The sequence below is a fragment of the Mustela erminea genome, chromosome 2, assembly GCF_009829155.1.
Source record: "Mustela erminea isolate mMusErm1 chromosome 2, mMusErm1.Pri, whole genome shotgun sequence".
NCBI classification, from domain to species: Eukaryota; Metazoa; Chordata; class Mammalia; order Carnivora; family Mustelidae; genus Mustela; species Mustela erminea.
In genome coordinates, this window is record NC_045615.1 from 71,197,224 (window position 1) to 71,219,811 (window position 22,588).

General features: G+C 36.3%; 1 protein-coding gene across 1 annotated transcript in view; it reads right to left on the reverse strand.

Annotated features, from left to right (window-relative positions):
- Positions 1 to 615: 615 nt before the first annotated feature.
- The window catches only part of LOC116584628 (bifunctional heparan sulfate N-deacetylase/N-sulfotransferase 4), a 275,093-nt gene continuing 253,120 nt past the window's right edge, over positions 616 to 22,588 (reverse strand). Inside the window, exons 9-14 of the mRNA XM_032333263.1 lie at positions 17,707 to 17,830; positions 15,577 to 15,751; positions 9,608 to 9,778; positions 8,557 to 8,666; positions 4,793 to 4,895; positions 616 to 1,806 (exon numbers count right to left, since the gene is read on the reverse strand). Of these exons, the coding sequence (XP_032189154.1) occupies positions 1,687 to 1,806; positions 4,793 to 4,895; positions 8,557 to 8,666; positions 9,608 to 9,778; positions 15,577 to 15,751; positions 17,707 to 17,830 (803 nt within the window). The 3' untranslated portion in view covers positions 616 to 1,686. The remainder of the gene's footprint in view (positions 1,807 to 4,792; positions 4,896 to 8,556; positions 8,667 to 9,607; positions 9,779 to 15,576; positions 15,752 to 17,706; positions 17,831 to 22,588) is intronic.

Below are 22,588 nucleotides of genomic sequence, written 5' to 3' on the forward strand. Positions count from 1 at the left end.
ATTCTGAAATAAAATATGTGAAAATTCCTGATTCTCTTTCAGATTTGATTTTATCTGGTTGCTTTAAACAACAACAGCAACAACAAAAACCAAACAACAACAACAAAAAAACAAGGATCTTCAGTTTCCTTTAAAGATATTGAATTATGCACAGACCTGTACCCCTGGGGATAAAAATATATGTTTATAAAAAATAAAAAATTAAAAAAAAAGATATTGAATTATGTTAAGCATAATTTCTCAAATTTCAGGAAAAATACTATTATTTATAGCCTGTAGCAAAATTACTCTGGAGGAAGGATGGATTGACAGGTAATGTTACCCAAGCGTTTGATTTACTGTTCTCTTGAAATTTTACCCTCATGTATCACCCTGAAAAGATTAACCAAGCCTTAATATATCTTCATTGAAAAATGGGATAAAAGTTCAACCAGCATGAAAATAACCTCCAAAAGGAGAGGAACCTAAAGCTCTAAGACACTTTTCCTCTAGAAAGTAATTGTTGGGTAGCATGGCTGAGAACTAGGGTTTAGGTTAGAGAATTAGTAATGTTCAAAGAGGTAAGTTTTAGACTATATATATATATATATATATATATATATATACACACACATATATATTTAAATAGGCATCAAAAAACATAATCTTCTGCAATAGTATATATACTGGCATATATAAAAGTCCATGCTTTAAAATGATTGACATAATGCTATATAGAAGGCACAAGTGCCCCACTCTACCTGTAAGCCCATGTTGATGTTTTCATTCCATATCTTATCACTAAAAATATTTCTCCCATAAATAGTGAAAAAAACTTATAAATACTACATCACTGTAAAGGTGGAGATACCTAGATTACTAGTATGGTAGAGTTATGGACCCATGGAAAGATGGCATTATACATACTAGTTAATACTATACAGAGTATGCATTCTCACTCTTTTCCCCCCAAATCTCAGATAGATTTTGTTGGACCCATATTGCAGAATTCACTGAGAATGGATTGCCCTGCCAGAGAAAATAGTATTATCAGTGAATGTGGAAACTTTCCTTCTATAAAAGGAAAACAGACGGCAAACACAGGAAGCCACAACTTTACAACTTCCCTAGCAAGTCAAGGAAATCCATAAAGAGGAGTAACAGAGGAAAATATGTGGGCTAAATATGATAAATAATAACTGCTCAAAATAAGAGTATTGGATCATAGGATTGTTTTTCACAACAAAAGCAAATTGTTTTTAAATTAGCAAAGAGAAAATGTAAGCCCTTAAATTCAGATATTGGGTTCCTGCTACCTTCATTTTCAGATATCTCTGTCTTTATATTTTCCTCAAGATTCTCATTTGTCACTTGCATATAATTAGGATTCTCGGTTTTATGTAGAATTTCTGAAACCTTGTGGTTAACAGAGGAACTGGGTTGTGTTATGATCCCCACACTGGAAACTGGATAATGCCACAAAACCCCACATTACTTCCTACAAGCTCACACAGGGATGGATGCTAGTAATTGCCAATGCGTGCATATATAACAGTTTTCATTTTATGAAAAAGATAGAAGGAAATTTATTCACACAGTCTTCTGTTGACAATCACAAGTGCGGTAGAAGAGTAAAAGATGTGGGGTTTGCTTTTCTATTTAACAGTAAAAGGAAGCATCCTTCGAGCCTTGTTCTTGTCTCCAGTGCTATCTCACTTTCTGCAGCTCCTGTCTCAGCCAGGATGGCAGAGGCTGCCCCAGTCTGTGTAGCAGTTTGGACAGTTCCACGTTGTGATCTCGGTAGTAATTAGAGAGGAAAGTTCTAGACTGGAAAACAAAAAGGAAAAAAAAAAACCCAAATTGGAAAGAAGTTATTAGTTTATTAAACATAATTATGCAATCTACATTTCTTAAGAAATTCTATTACAATACAGGTGTCTATAAAATATGCATTTCTTTGTATTTTCCCCTAGATATCACTCATAAGTACCTTTTGAAAAGATTTGGCAGAACTGCAGCTATAAAATAAAAATACTTCCAGTTATATCTGTCCTGGCTTACATACCACGGAGACACTTATTTGTTGCGGTATTGGTCAAGTCTATGCGGGGGAAGAAGTTAATGAGAGGTAATGGCACTAAAGAAGAATGAGGTAGGGACCTGAAGTGGTACCAAATCTACAAAAGTGAGCTAGAAAAAAAACCAGACAGTTCCTTCAAAATTGGTCACTTTGTGTGAAATTGAGCTATAGTATAAAAAGTGAACATAAATAACCATAAAAGCTGAAATTCATGATTAAAGAAATAACTTACAACTTTGCAAAAATATTTTCTATGTTCAGGACAAAAATTGATGCATTTATTTAAAAAATTTTCATTATTTATTTGAGACCGAGAGAGTAAGAGAGAGCATGAGAAGGGAGAAGGTCAGAGGGGGAAGCGGACTCCCTATGGAGCTGGGAGCCCAATGCAGGACTCGATCCCAGGACTCCAGGATCATGACCTGAGCCAAAGGCAGTCGCTTAACCAATGAGCCACCCAGGTGTCCTAAAAAATGGATGCTTTTAAAGCAAGAGATTTTGCTTCCAAAATATTATAAGATCTCATTATAAAAATCATTATAATGAACTTCCTTATGATTCTTAAATTCCTAGTCAAGCTGGAATCATTGGCCCTTATTAGATGAATAGGTTAAAAAATGCTCAAATATATCAGTAGTCTTACTTTATGTAAACAGAAAATTTATAATTGGGTTTCTCTCAGGATGTCACTTACCTCATATTATACCCCAATGAACGTTGTTTTGTGCCTCTGACTACTAGTTTATAATATAGTTGAGAAGACTTTTCCTTGTGGAATAGGAGCCGTGGCTCAAACACTGTTTTCAGTCTGGTCAAAGTTACAACATCTCACTTTAGCCCTTTCTAATATTTTAACATAAATGAGTCTCTTTCTTCGTAAAACTCCCTTGGCAACTTTTGTGCACACTGTGGAAATGGACTTAAGACAATTACATTTCATCTTGTACCCTCCACCAGGTATTTCATTACATTTCTTCCTTTAAACCAGACTGTAAACACTTCAAAGTCTGGATAAGATGTTTATAGAAGTAGTGAGAACATTACACTGATTTCCTGGCAGATTAAAGTGATTTCTGAAACTCTTTGGAAATTATTGAGTTCAAAGGTATAGTTTGAGGACTTTCTGGTACTTCTATTTCCAAAGTAACACCGGAATCACTTCCATCCTCCCTTCGCCACCTTGCTTTGGGAGAGATCCTCGTTATATCTGGCTCAACTGATGGCTAACTGGATTTCCAACCTTAGTCTACCTCTTCACACCATCACTTTTTTTTTTTTTTAAAGCTCTTATTCATTTGTCAGAGACAGAGCACAAGCAGAGGGAGCAGCAGGCAGAGGGAGAGGGAGAAGCAGACTCCCTGCTGAGCAGGGGAGTTCAATGTGGGACTCCATCCCAGGACCCTGGGATCATGATCTGAGCCAAGGACAGATGCTTAATTGACTGAGACACCCAGGTGTCAAGTACCATCACTTTTATTAAGGATTTTTTTTCCTGTTTTTGTAGTTTGTCATTGTTTTATGTATTTTATTATAAATCAATGACAGTAACTTATTTAGTCTCCTATAATATATCCTAGTTCATGATTGTTTTATCTTGTATCCTCTCTGTGGTATTGTGGTTTATGATATAAAATATATCTGGTTTTTGCTCCCTTTTCTGGCACAGAGCTCCTAAAATCTTTGGAATTTGCTAAATGAAAGCGTTAAAAAGTTATCTTTTGTTATGTTAATTAAGTGGGTCCTGGACCCCACCTGGATGGGAGCTGGTTGCTAGGAGAAAATCCTGTGATTAGAAGGTTGGAACTTTAAGTCTACCCTGCTGACCTTGGAGGAAAGAGGTGTTGGGGAATTGAATCAATTGTTATTTACCAATGATTTAATCAGTTATGTCTCTGTAATGAAACATCCAATAAAAACCCGAAAAGGATTGGGTGTAGAAAACTTCCCTGTTGGTGAACATGTGGAGACTGAGGGAGAGTGGCTCACTCAGGGAGGACTTTCTCCATAACTTGTCCTATGCATCCCTTCCATCTGGCCATTTCGGAGTTATATCCCTTTATGATTAACATGTGATCTAGTAAGTAATGTTTCTGTGAGTTCTGTGAGTCACTGTGGTAAATGAATTGAACCCAGGAAGAAGGTTGTTGGAACTTTCAATCTATAGCTGGTTGGTTGGTCAAAAACACAGGCTTATGACTGGCATCTGAAGTTTGGGGTGGGGAGAGGCAGTCTTATGGAACTGAGCCCTCACCTGTGGGATCTCATGCCCTCTCAGGATAGATATTGTCAGAACTGAATTGTTAGACACCCAGCTGGTATCTGAGCACTGACTGGTGGTGTGGAGAAACTTCCCCACCCACACGTTGGCTCTCCATTGCTTACCTCAGTACCCACGCATGTTACAGGCATGATACATATTTAATATATAATAATAATGTATATATATTTTATCCAAAATTACTTACTTAGTAAACAATTCATTTAAGTACTTTACACGTTTGGAAAATAGTTACTATTCAGTAAGTATTTATGTTTCAACTGCATCCTAAGGGCAAACAATTCCTATGGATATCTATCAATTATTGATCTCTTTCAGCCTATCTACATCCTAAATATATAACACATTGATAACAAAGAAAGAGAAGAAAAAGGAAGCAAACATATTATCCCTTATTTTGAAACAACTGTATGCACAAAGTTTTACCAGAGTATTTCATATTAGGAAAATATTACCTCTGGATCCATGGGTGGATATTTTCGGCCTTTGCTCTTTCCAAGACATTTGGTCTTTCCTCCTTCCAGTAGTTGACACCAAAAGCCCTTTTGGGGATCAAACCTACAAAAGATCAAACATATACATGATCATAAAAATGTAATGATTATAAATTGTATACAGAATTTTTTAAAAAAGATTTTATTTACTTATTTGACAGAGACACAGAGAGAGAGGAAACACGAAGCGGGAAGTGGGAGAGGGAGAAGCAGGCTTCTTGCCCAGCAGGGAGCCAGATGGAGCTGGATCCCAGGACCCTGGGATCATGACCTGAGTCGAAGGGAGACGCTTATGACTGAGCCACCCAGGTGCCCCGCATACAGAATTTTGAATGAGAAGAGAGCCTCACCAATTGGATAAAGAAAATGGACTTCGGTATGCCCATTGTTACAATTTAATTCAGTTCTATAAATATTCATTGAATTTATTTAAAAGTCTAGTGAGACTTAACGAACTATATGTTATTATATATTTTCGACTATTTCTATGGAATGAAAAAAAACCCTGTAAATCCTCAATCTTATATTGAAATTATTACCTTAAGCTTCATACTTTACCTATTCATCTATAAAAGATCAAGGACCTATAATCAAAACTGCAACTCATATACACAGGAATTTTAAAATATTTATTTAGTTATTAGTATGATCTCCCTGTCAAAATATGTTAACAGATTTCTTTGAAATCATTCAATGGTATATATTAAAGTGACTGAATTTAATGTAAGTATAGTTTTGTGAATATAAACATGAGTTAGAGCTTCTAATTTGGAAGAATGCTATGGTTTTTCAAGTTCAAAATGTTTATACTTTTTAAGGAGGAAATTAAAATTGTAAAATTGAATTTATTACATTTTTTTCAGACAACATGAGGCACAGGCCATGGAAAAGGTGAGTGGAAGATTAGACAACTCTTCATTTATTTTGCTGAAGGCAAATGATCCTATGGGATAATTTAGGTCTTTATACTTTTAAGGAAAATTCTAATGGTTTGCTCCTATGGCTGCACAAAGTTATAAAAGAAAGGATGTGTGTCCTAATTATTTAAACTCAGATATATAAGCACTTTTGTTTAGGACTAACAAGATAGGAAAATGGAAGAATAAACCAAATAAGAAGAGAAATTTTAAATTTATTGCTATGGGACTTGCTGCATACATAAAACATTGAAAAGGTTTGCATTTTTGTTGCTCAGCAGATGTTTTAGGAGGATGAGGCATAATTGACTGGGATGTAAAGTTAATTAGTTGCAGAATATTTTGTTGCCCTGGGCCCATTCCTGTAATACCAGTGCACCTGCAATTTGCCTCTGCACATATGTGAACTCATTTAGGGGGAGAGGGAAGTTTTCTTCACAGTTCCCTGCCCAACCTATTATTAGAGACCTGATCCTTGCAATCCAGGTTGTCCTAGTACATGTTATCAATTAAAATTAAATACATCACTGGTTAAATGGTTAAAAGGAAGACAGAGTCATTTCCAAACTGGACTTTTCAATCTGCGCCTTGCCTATCACAGTCCTTTCTCTAGTTTTCATTAATTTCCCAAGAGGAAAAACAATTCAGCATGCTTTGCAAAATGAGCTGGGGAAGTCGACATAACTGTGCCCCTGAACAGTATTTTCTGCCTCAGGATGAGAATATTTAACTGCATTAAGGTAAAATACAATTCTGGCAACAAAGCCAAGATATTTATACCCACGCTGAGAGCATCTCCTTTGCTCTCAGGTGTGTAGAGATCCCAGGATGGGCTGCCATCTCTCCCTGTCTCCACAGCAGCTGTTGTGAGGCAGAATGTAATACAACTTGAGGAAGAAGAGCCATATTGAAAATCATGCTTTTAGACAGCGTTATAACCTTGACTCCACATTATTTTGCAGTCCTGGTTTCATCAATTGCATTGATGTTATATACTCTAACAGAGGGCATTTGCTTTTTCTAAGTTATATGAATTCATTGTTTTATGGCTTTATTTTAGGAGACGTGAAATTGCAAAATGAAGATGCAAAGTCTTTCTCAAATAACTGTTGGACAACTTTGAGACAACGAATTGGTTGCCACATGACTTCTTTTATTACACTGAGCATCACCAAAGTTATTAATTTTTGTGATGTGAGACATATTAAAAACCATATTTTCTGCACTTGTTTGTAATCTCTTCTTGAAAAGTATGATTTTGCAGGTTTATTGAACCATAAGTAACTATTTGTAGTAAACAAGATAGAACCATTCCCTAAACTACTGCAGGGAGACAGGGGAAGACTCGGTAACATCAATAATATTAATGTAAAATGTATTCTAGGAAGCTTTGTCTACTTAATCAACAGGGGCCTGCCTTGTATTGTTGTTATCTCCATGTGTGGGTAAAAACTTCATTAGGGTTGTTTGAGTGGATAAGGAACAACCCAATCTTATTACTGCTTTTCCTGTCCTTCCATTACCCTCTCTAATTGTCTAATTGCTGATTCTAATCTGCTGTGAACTGGGAAATTATATAATCAGGTTTGTTAGAATTTTGTCTAAAATTTAATAGGCTTTGTATCAGACCTTGTGAGGGAATCAAGTATATACCTTTTTAAAATGTGTTTTGGCTCCTTGGAGGTTTTATTTGTTTATTTTGCTTCTTTACATTTTCCCCATCTTTAGTTACCCAAGTATATAGTTTTATTTTTCTAAGATGATTGCTAGAACATCTCCCCTTCCAAATTCTTTTCTGCAGCATGCTCTTGCCCCTCCCCATCGAAAGGGGGAGGCCCATTGCTGTCTCTGTGGATCTGTACTGGCTTTAGCGACTTGGTTGTAATCCATAAAATGAGATTAAAATGATGCTGTGCGACTTGCAAGACTGGGTCAGAGAAAGCTGTAGCTGTGCTGGATCACACTTCCTCCACATACCACTCCCTTTCAGAACAGGGCCAGACACTCAAAAAGCCACATGAAGAGGTCTCATCCCATTGAGCTTAGCCTTTGAGCCCTCCCAGTCCAAGAGCCAGAGATCTGAGAGAAGCGAAGATGGCTCCAGAAGATTGCAAACTCCAGACATTTGATTCATACCGAGATAGTCATATTTTCCCCAGGTTTTATGAGTAGAAGTAAGCAGTTCTGGGTGTGCCTTGTCTGGATTCCCAGCCCCTAGATTCTATAAGCGTAATAAAATGGCTGTGGTAATTAATGCTGGTGGGTTTGGGGATGGGTTGTCATGCAACAATAGATAGCTGGAACGTTATATGTGACTACCTGTTGGTTATCCATAATTTAGTAAGTACAAAGTAAAATATGAATTTATCCTTTTCCCAATTCTGCCCCCAATACTGGTCACTTTCACAGAGTTAAGGATGAGAGTCAGCATTTCTAGCCTGGAATTACTTGGGGTGAGAGACTGTATTTTTTTTTTCTCACCATTGTAACTTCAATTTCTAGGACAATTTTTGCAGAGTAGGTCTAAAAAATTTACTTAACCAAACTTATATTGGTGAAAAAGCCCACCAAGAAGGGGGTTTGTGATATAAAAAATGCCTATAGGATTGCACTTTATAAAATAAAGTATTTGTGGTATTCAAAAGGAAGACACTACATGAATAATGAGGATACTCCTTTGACTGCTCTTGAGTAGCATAATGATGTATAAATTCATAGCTAGTATTAATGATGCTATACACACACCTACCAGTGATAATTTATGATGGCAAATAATGGAAATGAAATCAAGCATGAGAATAGACTCACGTTAGTGCTTCAGAGTAATTATAATGAGGTGTAACTCCCAGAAACTTCTGGACTTCATCCATCACAGTAGCTGGGTCAGATCTCAGCTGTTGTCCATCAATAATTAGCAACTATAAAGTCAAAAATAGTCACTTTGTGAAGAACAAAACTAAATTAAGTAGACTGAGCTGCCTCACTTGACCTGGTATAACATTAATCAATTAGGTCAGTGTGAATAGGAAGAAAATATGCATTACTTAAGATACATTTTAATGTTTACTATTCTTGTGTCCTTCCAAATAAATAACAATCGAGGTTTGCCATTGGCATTGCTTATAACCCTTAAATAACCTGATTGTAAATCAGAAATAAACACAGATACTCTCCTGATTTAGTAGTTCAGTAGAAACTCAATTTTCCATCTGTCATGTAGTCAGATAATTATCCAGTCTATGGAATCCCATGAGCTAACCTTGGAGTCAAAGATTTAAGAATGGCATAGATAAAAATTACTCATCTGCTCTCCTTATTAGCCATGACAAAGAACTCAGCTTTTAGTCATGACCTGATCTGGAGTAAGAATATAAACAATATGGACGTTTCCTCAAATCCTTACCTCTTGTTTGATCCTGCATTCCTGGAGCTGTTACAGCATTCTCCATTTTGACAGTCTGATGCATGACCTCCTTTTTCTTTTCTAAGAGCCCTAGAGGACAGATGTCAGACTATCTGCATGTGGTGTTCCATAAAGGTATTGTCTAAATGGCTATTCTGTGAGTAGTTGAGTTACTGTTTATGAATCACATGATGTCTCCTGTGTAAGGACTCAACACTTTGAGACCAGCTAGTACCCAAAAGGAGATCCCAAGAAATATGTTTCACAACCACCTAACATTTTAATACTATTATTGGCATTAAAATGTAAAAATCCACATGTCTTCTTTAGGTATGATTGTCTCATTATAAACCATTATCTGTGGCAATGTTATTTCTCATTTTCTGTTTGTCAAGTGCAATAAAGCCAATAGAGCCAAGGTATGTTAGACAGAAGAAATTAATTTTAAGACCTTACCTGAGAAGTAGCAAAGTAAGTTAGCCATCTTTCTATGTGGACCGCATACCATCCAGGTACTAAGCATCTCCTTTGTAAAGCTTTTAGGTCAGATGGGGCCCAATGTCCGGTTGTGATAACTTCGTAGAAATTAAACCTCAGGGCAGCTGGATCTTCATGTGATCGTTGGTGCTTTAACAAGAAAGTCAATTTTACAATTGGTGTTCTTTACGCACGCATGGGTATGTGTGTGTGTTTGTGTTTGATGTATGCATGTGCATGTATCTTTTATTTCCCAAAAGTAATGAAAATGGTAAACTAATTTTAGAATGAAAAAATAAAGTGCATATATTAAAATCCAGGCAATGACATATTGCTTATTTAAAGTATAAGCCTTCTGTGTATATCGAGTAGTAGGCACATAAGCCTGTGCTTGTCTTCATGTCTAAAATGTTTACATACAAAGAAAGAGAAGAATATAGGATTTTCTTCATGGGTTTAACTAAAAGTGAATAGAAGAGATTCAGATCGGCAAGAGCAGGTTTATAGATTATTCTGCTCGTTGTCTCACCACAGCTATTCCTACAGGTCCTAACACTTCTGCAATACCTCTGTGTGGCAGATGTTATGAGCATAGGAAAAGTGGATGTATAGTCCTAATACTTGTTTAGGTGTCATAAAGATGTTGATGTTGCCCAAAGTCCTTTCCTTTTGCTTTCCCAGGAATTTTCATCTATCCATGCTAATTTTCAAGTACTGAGCCATTATTAATTTTCAGTACCAAATCCTCTGAATCTTTCTTATCAAACCATCATTAGTCAAGCTCAAGAGCCCCATACAATAAGAGGTGAATTTAGCAGTCAATACAATTTCATAAGCACTCATCAAACTCCTTACCAGAACAACAACAACAACAACAAAACGGTTATAGATTCTGGAGATAAAACGATATAAGCAAAATGTAATCTCTATCTTCAAAGAATTAAAAATTTTCTATGGGAGGCAATAGATTAACAGACTATAATCAAGTCAGATATTTGACTAGAGTAATATATATTGCTGTGGTAGCCAGACAAATAAGTGATCAATTCTGAATGAAAGATGAAGGGATTTTTTTTTTATTTTTTTTAAAGATTTTTATTTATTTATTTGACACAGATAGATCACAAGTAGGCAGAGAGGCAGGCAGAGAGAGAGAGGAGGAAGCAGGCTCCCCGCTGAGCAGAGAGCCCGATGCAGGACTCGATCCCAGGACCCTGAGATCATGACCTGAGCCGAAGGCAGCGGCTTAACCCACTGAGCCACCCAGGGGCCCCATGAAAGGATGTTTTAAGTGGTTGAAAATTTTGAGCTAAAATGTAATAACAGATTTTTATAATTGAAAAAAAAATAAACATAGAAACTGAGAGAGAACTTGATCCCTTAAGTTTGAGTGAAAGTGTTGAGTTGTGGAATGGATGAACTGATTTTGCTAGATATCTAAAGTTTAACATAAAGAAAATTAACTACAGAATGAGGACAGGAGTGTATTAGGACTTGATACAATTGTGTAATAGCAGGTCATCTATGTTAGTTAGAAATAAAATTATAAAAGTAAAGATGAGCAAGAAGTGGTTAAACAGTAACCAGTGAGTGGTAGTTTGGTGGAATAAAACTTTTGAAGGTCTCTCATTATTGTATATTTATTGACATTCTTATATGCATATGCATTATGCTGAGTACACAGAGACTACCTAATACATTGAATTAATACAATGTGTAGAAACTACATAACTTGAATAAAGGAATATAAAAGTACTATGTGCATATTAATATGTTAATACTAAAATTTCTACGTTAAGCAGTGATAATATGGAACTGTACTCAATCTACCCTACATTGATTTATAAAAGTTTAACACCAACTTTTCTTTATATTCCTGCAACTAAGAAGATTAGCATAAAAATATGACCAGAAGTCACAAAGGGACATATTTTATGGAAAAAATAGCACTCTAGCTTCTCTGTGAGGCCCATTATAAAAATGTGGGGTAGAAATTACAGTGGCAGGTGACATTTGTAGAGGTTTCTGAATTACACCTGCTGCGCTTTGGATTTATGGTATTTACTGAATAGACAGGACTAGCTAAGTAATAGGCTGCATTATTTTGAAATGTGGAGCAGTTTGGGGACCCTACTCTTAGCAATATAGCAATAAAAATACCAGGAAAAATAATTCTTTTCAAGCATGTATGTTCAAAGAATTTACTTGGAGAAGCAGGCACAGATTCTCTTTTATTTAAATAGTTTAGGTGAAAAATATTCATATAAATTTGTTCTATGTTTTCTGCTAGGAGAATGTGCAACATATGACCCTTAAGTAATTATATTCAATATTTTTAATGAAGACTTACTATTTGAATGCTTTTGTCACTTTTTTTTTAAAGTAAGCTTAACTTGCTTTCAATATGAATTTTCATAAAGTGAGAAAGGTGTATTTTTCTATCTTGAGGGAGACAGTGACACATGGACTCTAATAATAGTATTTGGATCTTTTTCCCAATCCAGGTGTTCTCCTAGGATCCCTGACCTCTTGCAATCCCAATGTACAGGGTCATATTTTTCTGTCCATTATTATTTGTTCTTGGCCATAAATGTTTATTGAAGAAAGTCAAGAAAAAGAATGAATTAAAAAAATAAAGAATGGGTGAAAAATAAATGAATAAAAAGTAAAAATACAAAAATTACTCTTATGTTCTTTAAAAATTCCCTTCTTGTTTTTTGGGGGACATTAATTTATATATGTATTAAGCATACACATACACAAATACACTCATTTCATGGGATTTTAATACATTTACATTATTACCACCACAGATTTAAGATCACCTTTAATTAAGCCTTCACTGCTGTAGGCAATTTTACATTTCTGTGGTCAACTTTATCTCACCCCTGTGCAGAGATCTCACACTGCCTTTCTTCTCTCCTCAAACTGCTGTCCCCAAATAATCCCCCTCTTTTCCATTAGAGTAACTCATTCTCAACTTTCCATATGAAGGAGAGACCATCAGAATCACTTCGGCTTCTCTATCTCAGACCTTCAAATTTGCCAGCATGTACATTTATCCCCTCTTCTAACTCCGAAGTTTCAGTGGGAAGATTCTTTTTTTTTTTTATATATAATTTTTTATTTTTTATAAACATAGATTTTTATCCCCAGGGGTACAGGTCTGTGAGTGGTAAGATTCTTAACCAGAGTCCTACTGATGTAATTCAGAGGGTCTATGAACTTGGATCTGAAAAAAAAGTTTCTTTAATTTTCTGTAACTTTTAAATGAAATTTTGCATTTATTATACCTGTGATTTTGACCACCAATAAAAACAGGTATTTTTGAAAAAAAAAAACAAACAAACAGGCATTTTTGTATCACATTATAGGAGTTTAAGATATATCAAAATGTTTTCATGCTCATCCCTACTTCAACATTACAGCGGTATTAGTCCTGCCATTAGATCTGGCCATTTAATTGTTAAAATAAATAAAAATTTGTTACCGATTTAAAAATTACTTTGATACTTATATTTCAAGAAAGCTATTACTTTGTCATTCTACGTATTTTTATGTTTTTAAAATGTGCTTCTGAAATGGGACCCATAGACTCCTACAGCTTGCCAGGAGTGTCCCTGCACAAGAAAAGTGAAGTCTGGATGCTTCCCTCCCATTGGAGCTGTTTCCTGTAGTCATCTCTTCCTGATCCCTCAGGAGCCACACAGGACTGATCCCAGGTTTCTCTCCTAGGTCCTAAACATCTCTCTTTTTTTTTTTTTTTTGCCTTAAACATCTCTCCTTTTTTTGGACCTCCTGCCCATCTCATGATTCAAATCACTACCACCATGGAACATAGCTTCCTTGAACCCACTTTAACCTCTCTATAATAAGTGTGTGTCTTGTTTTTTCCCCTTTCTATTCCTGTTTTATTTTCTGTTTTCTATTTCTTCTTCCCAATTAGTTTTTCCTCCACTAAATCCATCTGGTTTTGCTTTATCATTTGTCGCTAAAAGCTCTGCTTCCCCCCATTTCTTTCAACTCAATGGAAATAATTCAGGCTTTGTTCTGTCCAACTGTCTAATTTCTTAGCAGCCCTTTGACACTGTTATCACCTCTGCTGTATGGTAGTACTCTGTTCCTTTGTATTCAGTGTCATCACACTCCTGGATTTTTTCTTCTACTCCTCTGGCTGTTTGCTCTTGTCTCCTGGGCTGCCTTATCGTTCTCTGTACTTTGCTTCTCTAAACTCTCTCCTTAGGCAGTTTCACCATGTTTGTGGCTTTTTGCCTCTGATTCACAAATTTCTGTCTGCAGCTCTGACCTCTCCCCAGAGTGCCTGCTGACTCTACTGTTCTCCACACGACAGTGTCTCCTTACCTCAAGATCACCATTGGTGCCACATCTTTAGCACCCCTCCCTCCAACCGGTCCTGTTGCCTTCTTCAATGTTTCTATTTTTATGGGCATATATACTCATCATCCAGTTATCCTTATCAGAAATTTGATTTATCCTTGACACTGTCTCCTCACCAGGTTCTGTTGGTTTTAATTCCTACATGTCTTCTGATACTTTATACTTCACTCCGTCTGTACTTAACTCTCACCTCAAAGCTGCCTCTATTTCTCAGCACCTCTGAAAGGAAATCTGGTAGTTACTCACTGGCTTAACTCTTCAAAGGCTTTCAGTTGCTTGAAGAATGGTGGCCACACAGTTCCCCCACCTGAGTTCTGGCCCCTGCGTATGACTCAGACCCAACTCCCACAGGTTTCCACCTCAGGTTTTGCTCTCTAGCCACATGGAAGTTTTCTTAGTTCTTTCCATGTGCTGGGGGTTCCTTGTGCCAGTGGACCTCATATACTTTTCCCTCTGCCCAATTCTCCTTCTACCCCACTCAGTTTATACTGACTCATTCTTCAGTTTTAAGTCCAAAGTTTATTTCTCTAGACAATGCTTTCTTCATACCTAACAGATTTCCTTATGGAACATTCAAAATTTTTAGCTATATATCTATGTGATTTTTTGATTAATACCTATCCACACATTAAAATGGACACAATGTTTTAATTAACATTCTATTGATTAAAACCACCATTAAATGTTGTTGCAGAATATTGCACATCAGTGTGATACAAATTTATATTGTTGGGTATTTATTCCTTTTACTGTTATTATCGTTTGACAAGTATTGCGGTATAGCAAGGAATAAATATTTGTCCATCCCTTTGAAGTTCCCATAACACAACAGGACCTTTACAAAACTATTTTGATAATTATTGCCAAATTAGTGTTCAGAAAAGATCACCATCTATACCTTTCTTCTGGAATGTTTGAATATCTTTATCATCACACCCTTGCCAGCAGGAAGAATAAACACGACAATTTTTGTAGAGATGATATTCAGAAAGAGTATCATTTTGATTTGTATTTTGTTGCTCCCTAATTGGGTTGATCATTTTTCATATAAATCGTTGAGCAGTTATATTTGTGGGTGTCTTTGTGTGTGTGAAATGTTTATCTATGCTTTCTGTTTATTTGCTCATTTTTCTACTGAGGTATTATATCTTTTCTTTTATCAGTTTCCAGAAGCTTTTTTTTTTAAAAACAAATTAAGGATACTAAACCATTTGCCATGTGTTATTAAAGATGCTCTACTTCGATATGTACTCTTTTTGTTGATTCTGATAGACTAATATTTTACATGTTTATACTGTCTAGTCAATCTATTAATCCTTTATGTATGATGTTTTCTACTAGTTTATGCTTGAAATTCCTTGTCCAACTTCATATGACTCAAATATTCAGCTTTTATTACTTATAATTTCTTTTCTTTTTTGGGGGGGTTAGCTATGCAACATTTGACTGTTGAATACATCTGGACATCTAGACTTTATTTTGGTATTCACTATTGCTTACATTTAGCTATGGCCAAATGTTTTTAAAAGTACTTTTTTCCTGCTTCATACCTGGTACCAAGAGTATGCCCTGTCTGAGGGGTCGATGAGGATGGTGATGATCTTGGCCTTGGGAACCAGAGATGCTGCTCGCTTGGGAGCTTCTTCTGAATGGAAGTAATTAGCACTCTTTTCAAACAGAAAGTCACTTGTGATGTTGGATGGAGTAGGAAAAAAGTCCATATACCTGAAGGCAGAGAAAAATAATCTGAGATACAAGTTTTTCTCTAACATGCCATGGATATGAAATAACAGAACATTTTTACATTCATTTATACTGATTTCTAATTATTAGAGCTATAATTCTACACTGTTATATTATTCTCTATATGTCTATAATATATATTCTATTATAATTATGTTATAATTCTATATACCTATAATTCTAATGCAAGTGCTATTCTATCCACTTTGACTGTAAAGACAACTCAAAGCATTACTGTTTTAATGAACTATATAGGGCAGGGGAAAGAGGGAGATGAAATGGGTAGACTGAAGAACAGGGGAAAATCTTTGCAATTTGGGTTGATATTCTCTGCTATCAAAAGCAAAATCTAGAAAAATTTAAGGTTACCCTTGGCAAAAAGCAAATTACACAGTATTGCCTAGTAAATATTTTAAAATAGTAAATTCTTGTTTGCGAACTTGAATACAAAATTTTTAATTTGAGATGACAGTGCACAAGAGAGGAGGGTGTGTAAGTCAGAAGAGCTATAAAATCCTAAGCCGAGTAGGGCAGAGCTGCTCTCCTCCTTTTTAACTTCTGCATAATTTGTAGTATGTGTAGCAATGTGAACGCATTATGGTCCATCTAGAGTCATTAAGAGGATATTTCCTGATAGTTGATCCTGTGGTGCCTCGGTAGGTTCGCTCCTCCATATGCTGTCAGAACATTCCTCTGTGTGTAGATTATGGAATCAATATGTTCGGAGGTTAACTCGGTGCAAGGCTTTAATTATGTGTGTAATCCTCCTTACAGCTCATCACTTCTCTAACCCTCAAATGTTCTAGAAATAAATAATGAGAGCAATTAAGAATTCATATAAGACACTTATTTTCCTCTTTGACATTTGTTATTATGTTTCCCAAATGTGCAGTGGTGAAAAGTCTCATCTATATTCCTGCTTAACAATTTGTGTTCCATTTGAGCTCACAGATAAGAGAAAATTGCTGTTCTGCTTTTAGTAACTTGCATGCACTTCCAAAATTCATTTCGTCTTTTTAAAGTAAGGTAGAATAAGAATATCTTAGGTGCAGAGCGGGCACCTCTCTACATGTGATAGGAAGCCAGATCTGCCCACTGGCATTGCCTCTCCCCTACTCTAACTCTAATCTAACAGAACAGGCCTCTTGTATAAGGACAGGTTCATAGGTGGTGTTGACATAAAGTTACAGACTACAGACATATGCATTTAGGGAAATTTTCCTTGGAGGAGATTTGCCTTATATAACTGGAAGCTGGAGTCAGAGCAATATTTTCTTAGAAAATTGGAATAAAGCTAGAAAAATCTCCAAAGTAAAGGTCAGTTTTAATATCAGGTTTATTCTATTTCAGTTTAGGGAAAATATTGTGACTTTTAAATTTTTCATAATTTATTAAATACAAAGTAATATTCCTTTTATGCATGTGCATGGCCGACATTAATACGGTTTTGGAAATGCTATGTTATTATTTGAATGACAAATATCAGCTTATATTATAACATTTTATAGTCTATGTAGTTAATGAAGATACATGTCACAGAGTATAAAATAACTTATTTATTTGTTTCCTCAAGCATCATTTGTGAAGACAAATTATGCAGTTAAAAGAATTCTAGGCACAGTAAAATAATAATATGCTTAAGAAGAATTTTAAATATCCTTATGAATAATTCTGACAAAAATATTCCATAATCTTCTTTATTCAATCATATATAATTTACCAGAAAAATATTATCATTATTGCACGGTCCAAATCAAATTATAGGCAACACTGATTAAACATATCATTGTTATAAATTAACTTCTAATTCACTATGGTAGAGTTGAGCATAACAAATTTATGCTGTAATTATGTAGATGCCACACATACATCTATAATCGCTCTGCTGTGATTGCGCATGTGTTAATAGTGGTCTTTATTTTTTTTATTTTCCTTACCAATCAATGCCCTTGTGGTAGTTGTTGCCATTAAAGAACTGAACTTCTTCAAATGTTTTGGGACTGGGAAGATTGCTGATGATGGAAGGGTGCATAAGAAGGAATAAATAAAGTGCAGTTGTTCCTATAGCAAAAAAGGAGGCAAAGGGTTATATATGACAACAAAAGAAGAGACAAATGCTACTTTAGCAAAATTTTTGCTTAAAAAGTAATATCCAGAAGACCAATTTTTTTTTCTGGTGTTAAAATGATTTCCTGAAGGGGTACCTGGGTTGCTCAGTTGATTAAGCATCTGCCTTCAGCTCAGGTCATGATTCCAGGGGTCCTGGGATCCAGTCCCATGTCGGGCTTCCTGCTCAGCAGGGAGTCTGCTTCTCCCTCTCCCTCTGTAATTCCCCTCCTGCTAATTCTCTCTCTCTCTCTGTTTCAAATAAATAAAACCTTTAAGAAAATGATTTCCTTTGGGGCACCTGGATGGCTCAGTGGGTTAAGCCGCTGCCTTCGGCTCAGGTCATGATCTCAGAGTTCTGGGATCGAGTCCCGCATCGGGCTCTCTGCTCAGCAGGGAGCCTACTTCCCTCTATCTCTCTCTCTATGCCTGCCTCTCCATCTACTTGTGATCTCTCTCTCTCAAATAAATAAAATCTTAAAAAAAAAAAAGGAAATGCAGATTAAAAAAAAAGAAAATGATTTCCTTAAAATCAATTAGGTGCATTTTCATGTGACAACAATCTAAGTATTCTTTTATTGGTCTTCATGATTCTATTTACCTAAACATCTGATTTAATATTAGTACATAGGCAAAGTGAGGCAGACTGATGATACAGCTACTTTTGTCGTCAATGTATTTTTTTTCTTTTTTTTTTTTTGTTTGATATGCAGTAACTGTTCTATTTATAGAATGACACAGTGTTTCTGCTTTAAATTGTTTTGAGGTAAAAAGTCAGTTTGTTTGAAGAAAAAATATGAACTAAGATACCACAGGAAATGTATAACATACAAAAAATGCAAGAAACACATAGGTGGTTGTACATAGATATGTAAAAACTGGGCATCTGAAAACTGGGTTACTGTGCTTTAAGCTGGGAGAGGATTTCAGAAACTGTGGTTCAGTTTCCCTCCTGGAGTCAGGTGAGTGGCTGAAACATCAAGGGCATCTAGCACAATCCCTGAACCTCATGGATCTCCATTAATAGTCTATTCAAATCCATTAAATTAAATCAAACTATTTAACACATGCTGACTGGTGCTACTCTATGTAAGTCCCTGGGGATAACTTTTCTTTTTTTCCCCCTGGTGAGAACTCTTGAGAAGAAAAACTCACTTGCTGGCCTTGATCAACTTAAAGTGTATGTATGGACTTGGGTCAAGTAAACAGGTAATTACAACCTAGTGAGACAGTTTCCATAGTGAGAGAAGGCGAAAGTGTTTTTCTAATAAATGAGAGAATAGGTGACTTAGACTTGAGGAGTCAGTGAAAGCTTCCAAGAGGAAGTGTTTTCTCGGCTTGCACCTTAAAAAACGTGAGTATTCCCTGTAAGGTTTTATGAAGAGGGGAGGAATCTGGAAAGACAGACACTTGAATGTCCTAACCTGGCAAAATGGGGCAGTCTGATCTGATAATGGAGGCACTGGGCTGGACAGACAAACTGGCTGATAGAACCCACGGAGCGTCCACATCACAGAAGGCTCAGATGCAATCTCTGACCCTTGTCTCCGTTTGAGTTGGGCCATAGACTGAGTGCCATGGCAGCAAGAATTGTGAAGTGGCTGCATTTTCATCATTCTCATAAACCAACATTTCCCTTCTGGAAAGGATGATCCCTTTTGGAACATGCTGGACCCGGGAGTGTCAGTTGGATTTCCCAGCTCTAGCATAGCTGGAGGTGAGCCACACAGGTAGGTTGGCAGGACAGTTATGATTGCAGCCAGGGATCCGGAAGCTCAGCAGATCATCAGAGAATTGGCATTTTATCCTAACATATCTTAAGCGTATAGGAACAAAGGCTACTGTGCTGTAAGTATAAATGAGATGGCCACCTGATGAGACCCTCACAGCTTTACATGATCACCTGCCTGAATAGGGGCATGAGTAGGTAAAGGAAGTGATAAAAGATCAAAGGGACCACCACGTTGGGGGGAAGAAAGGTGAAGGAATCCAGGATAGGTGGCTTCTGGTGAAATGGGAGAGTAAAAATTGATAAATGCTCTTAAATATTGAATTACTAATTAAAACAACTTTTCATGATTTTCTTTTTAAAATATTTATTTGTTTAATTTTAGAGAGAAATAGAGCATGAGCGAGCACAGGGGTGGGGCAGAAGAAGAGTGAGAGAGAGAATCTCAAGCAGATTCCCCTCTGAGTGCAGAGCCCACCCAGGGCTCCATCTTATGACCCTAAGATCATGACCTGAGCCAAAACTAAGAGTCAGATGCTTAACTGACTGAGCCACCCAGGCATTCCAAAATAAGATGAACAAAAATGGAGATGCCTGGGTAGCTCAGCCTGTCAAACATCTGCCTTCAGCTCAGTTCATGATCTGGGAGTCCCAGGATCAAGCCCCACATTGGGCTCGTAGATCAGCAGGGAGTCGACTTCTCCCTCTACCCCTCACCCCACATGTGTTCTCTCTCTCTCTCTGTGTGTCTCCAAAATAAATAAATAAAATCTTGAAAAAATAAAGTAAATTTAACAAAATGAAATCAAACCATTTAAACTCAATTTAAAAATGAAAGGAGTCAGAACTGGCTGGGAACTGAATTAGAGGCCCAAAGGACCAGGCAGAACAGTTTAAACACATTGAAAAACACAGACATAAAATCATGAGGGGTGATGGAGTCCTCAAGAACTGATGTGAAATGCTCTTGAAAATAACAAGAGTTCAAAGAGAAGAAATTATGAGAGGAGGAAAAAAATGTTCCAGGGAGAAGAAATAAACTCGAGTATTACGGAGTAGTGTCTGGAAGAGAACAGGGAATTCAGAAGGGTTCTCTCTAGATACGTTTTAGGAAGTAACCTACATAAAGATGTTTAAATGATGATAAGAATGGCATGTGTGTGTGTAAGTGCATGTGTGCACATGTGTGTGAGAGAGAGAGATTTGAGACACATGAGAGAGCTGAGAATATTGTAGTTTAATGTCCCTGAGATGTTGAGACTGGATGGATCCAGGGTACAGATAAAGGACTATTTTTTAATTATTGCTGATCATGGCAAAATAAATATTTTATAATCTCACTCAGTAACACATACAAATGTTTAATCACCCTGATGGTCACGGAATTGTACCACATCTACCCTGAATTACATGAACTCAAAGCTTTATGTTCTGAGCCACAGCACCTTCATGCCACCAGGAGCAGGAGGAACTTTGAGCCATAGGAGGGAGAAAGGACTGGAAGGAAGGAGAAAGTCTTTTCAACTGGAGAGAATAGGTATGCAGCTTGGTAGTCATATAATCAGTCACAGAACGTGGGTCCGCTGCTCCAAAATGTGTATTTATCTTATTAAATACACAATAATTAATAAATAATTATCTTAATAAATATCTTAATAAATAAATTTATCTTTTCATCTATTACTGACATTCATTTTTATCCAATGTCTTTGATATAAATATTTAATAGAGGAAATAAAAAAGACCTCCTCCTGGTAGTACTGTCAGAGAAAATGCACTCTATTTTATAAACAATCAATTTTGTTTTTAGTTTTAACAGATTAAGCCAATCAAATCATGAGAAAATAATATTGACAGTGGGAACACCAATTTTCTGAGACAGGTAAGGCCAACAAGTTATGCTTTTAGAATTATTGTGGGGCGCTTGGGTGGCTCAGTCAGTTAAGCATCTGCCTTTAGCTTAGGTCCTGATCTGAGGTCCTGGGATCAAGTTCCACAGCGGGCTCCCTGCTCAGTGGTTATTCTGCTTCTTCCTCTGATCCTCGTCCCCACCTCATGCTCTCTCTCAAATAAATAGATAAAATCTTAAAAAAAAAAAAAAAGAATTATTGTGCTAAATTTAACCCTTTTGGGAAGCTGCTCCTAGTCTGGTAATATCTTTGACCCAGAATCACAAAGGATACCTATCTGTCCAAAGGATCCTAGTAGGACTAAGGTTTAATCTTTGAGTGCTATAAACCCAGGCCTACCCTGCCCTTTGCCTGTCCTCATTCACTGCCCCACTATCAGCTGACAGGAATTCTGGCAGGATTCAGCAATGGAGAAGTGGGACATCAGTTCCTTCCATTCACACCTCACAACAATTCAGAAAATAGGGCTTTGAGGACTACTTTTATATTATAACTCATGTTTATGGCAAGGGATGTGCAGGCCATGTTTAAGTTGTTTAAAGACAGCTTTGCATTGAAGAGCAGATTCTTAGCATTGCTGTATCCAGGAAATTTATAGCTCTGAGAGCAGTGGGAATTTTGCCAACTAAAGCAATAAAGAGAACAAAAGAAGACTTTAGACTTCTATGATGGAACAGATTTAAGAATTATCACAACCATTTTCACATTAGAGTAGCATTTTCACAGCATATAAAATAATATTGTCATCCAATTCCTTTATTTTAACTTGTTTGTTTGTTTTCAGCAGCCAAAAACTGCTGAAAGCTCGGTTATTTCCATACTGGTAGGTCAAATATTAAAAATCTAAAGGTGTAAGTTATTGTCTTTATAAATACAAAAAACAAGGAGGAAAACTAGATTTATACTTAGTAACCTGTAGTTTTCTAACAGAACTAAGAAGTAACAATATTCAATGACAAATGATAAAAGATATATCTCTAAATTAAAATTTTAGTATAATTTTACAACACAACAATGTTTTATTTCTTTAGCAGTCTTTCCAGAGTTAGCAATGCTATAAAGGAGTTGGTAGAA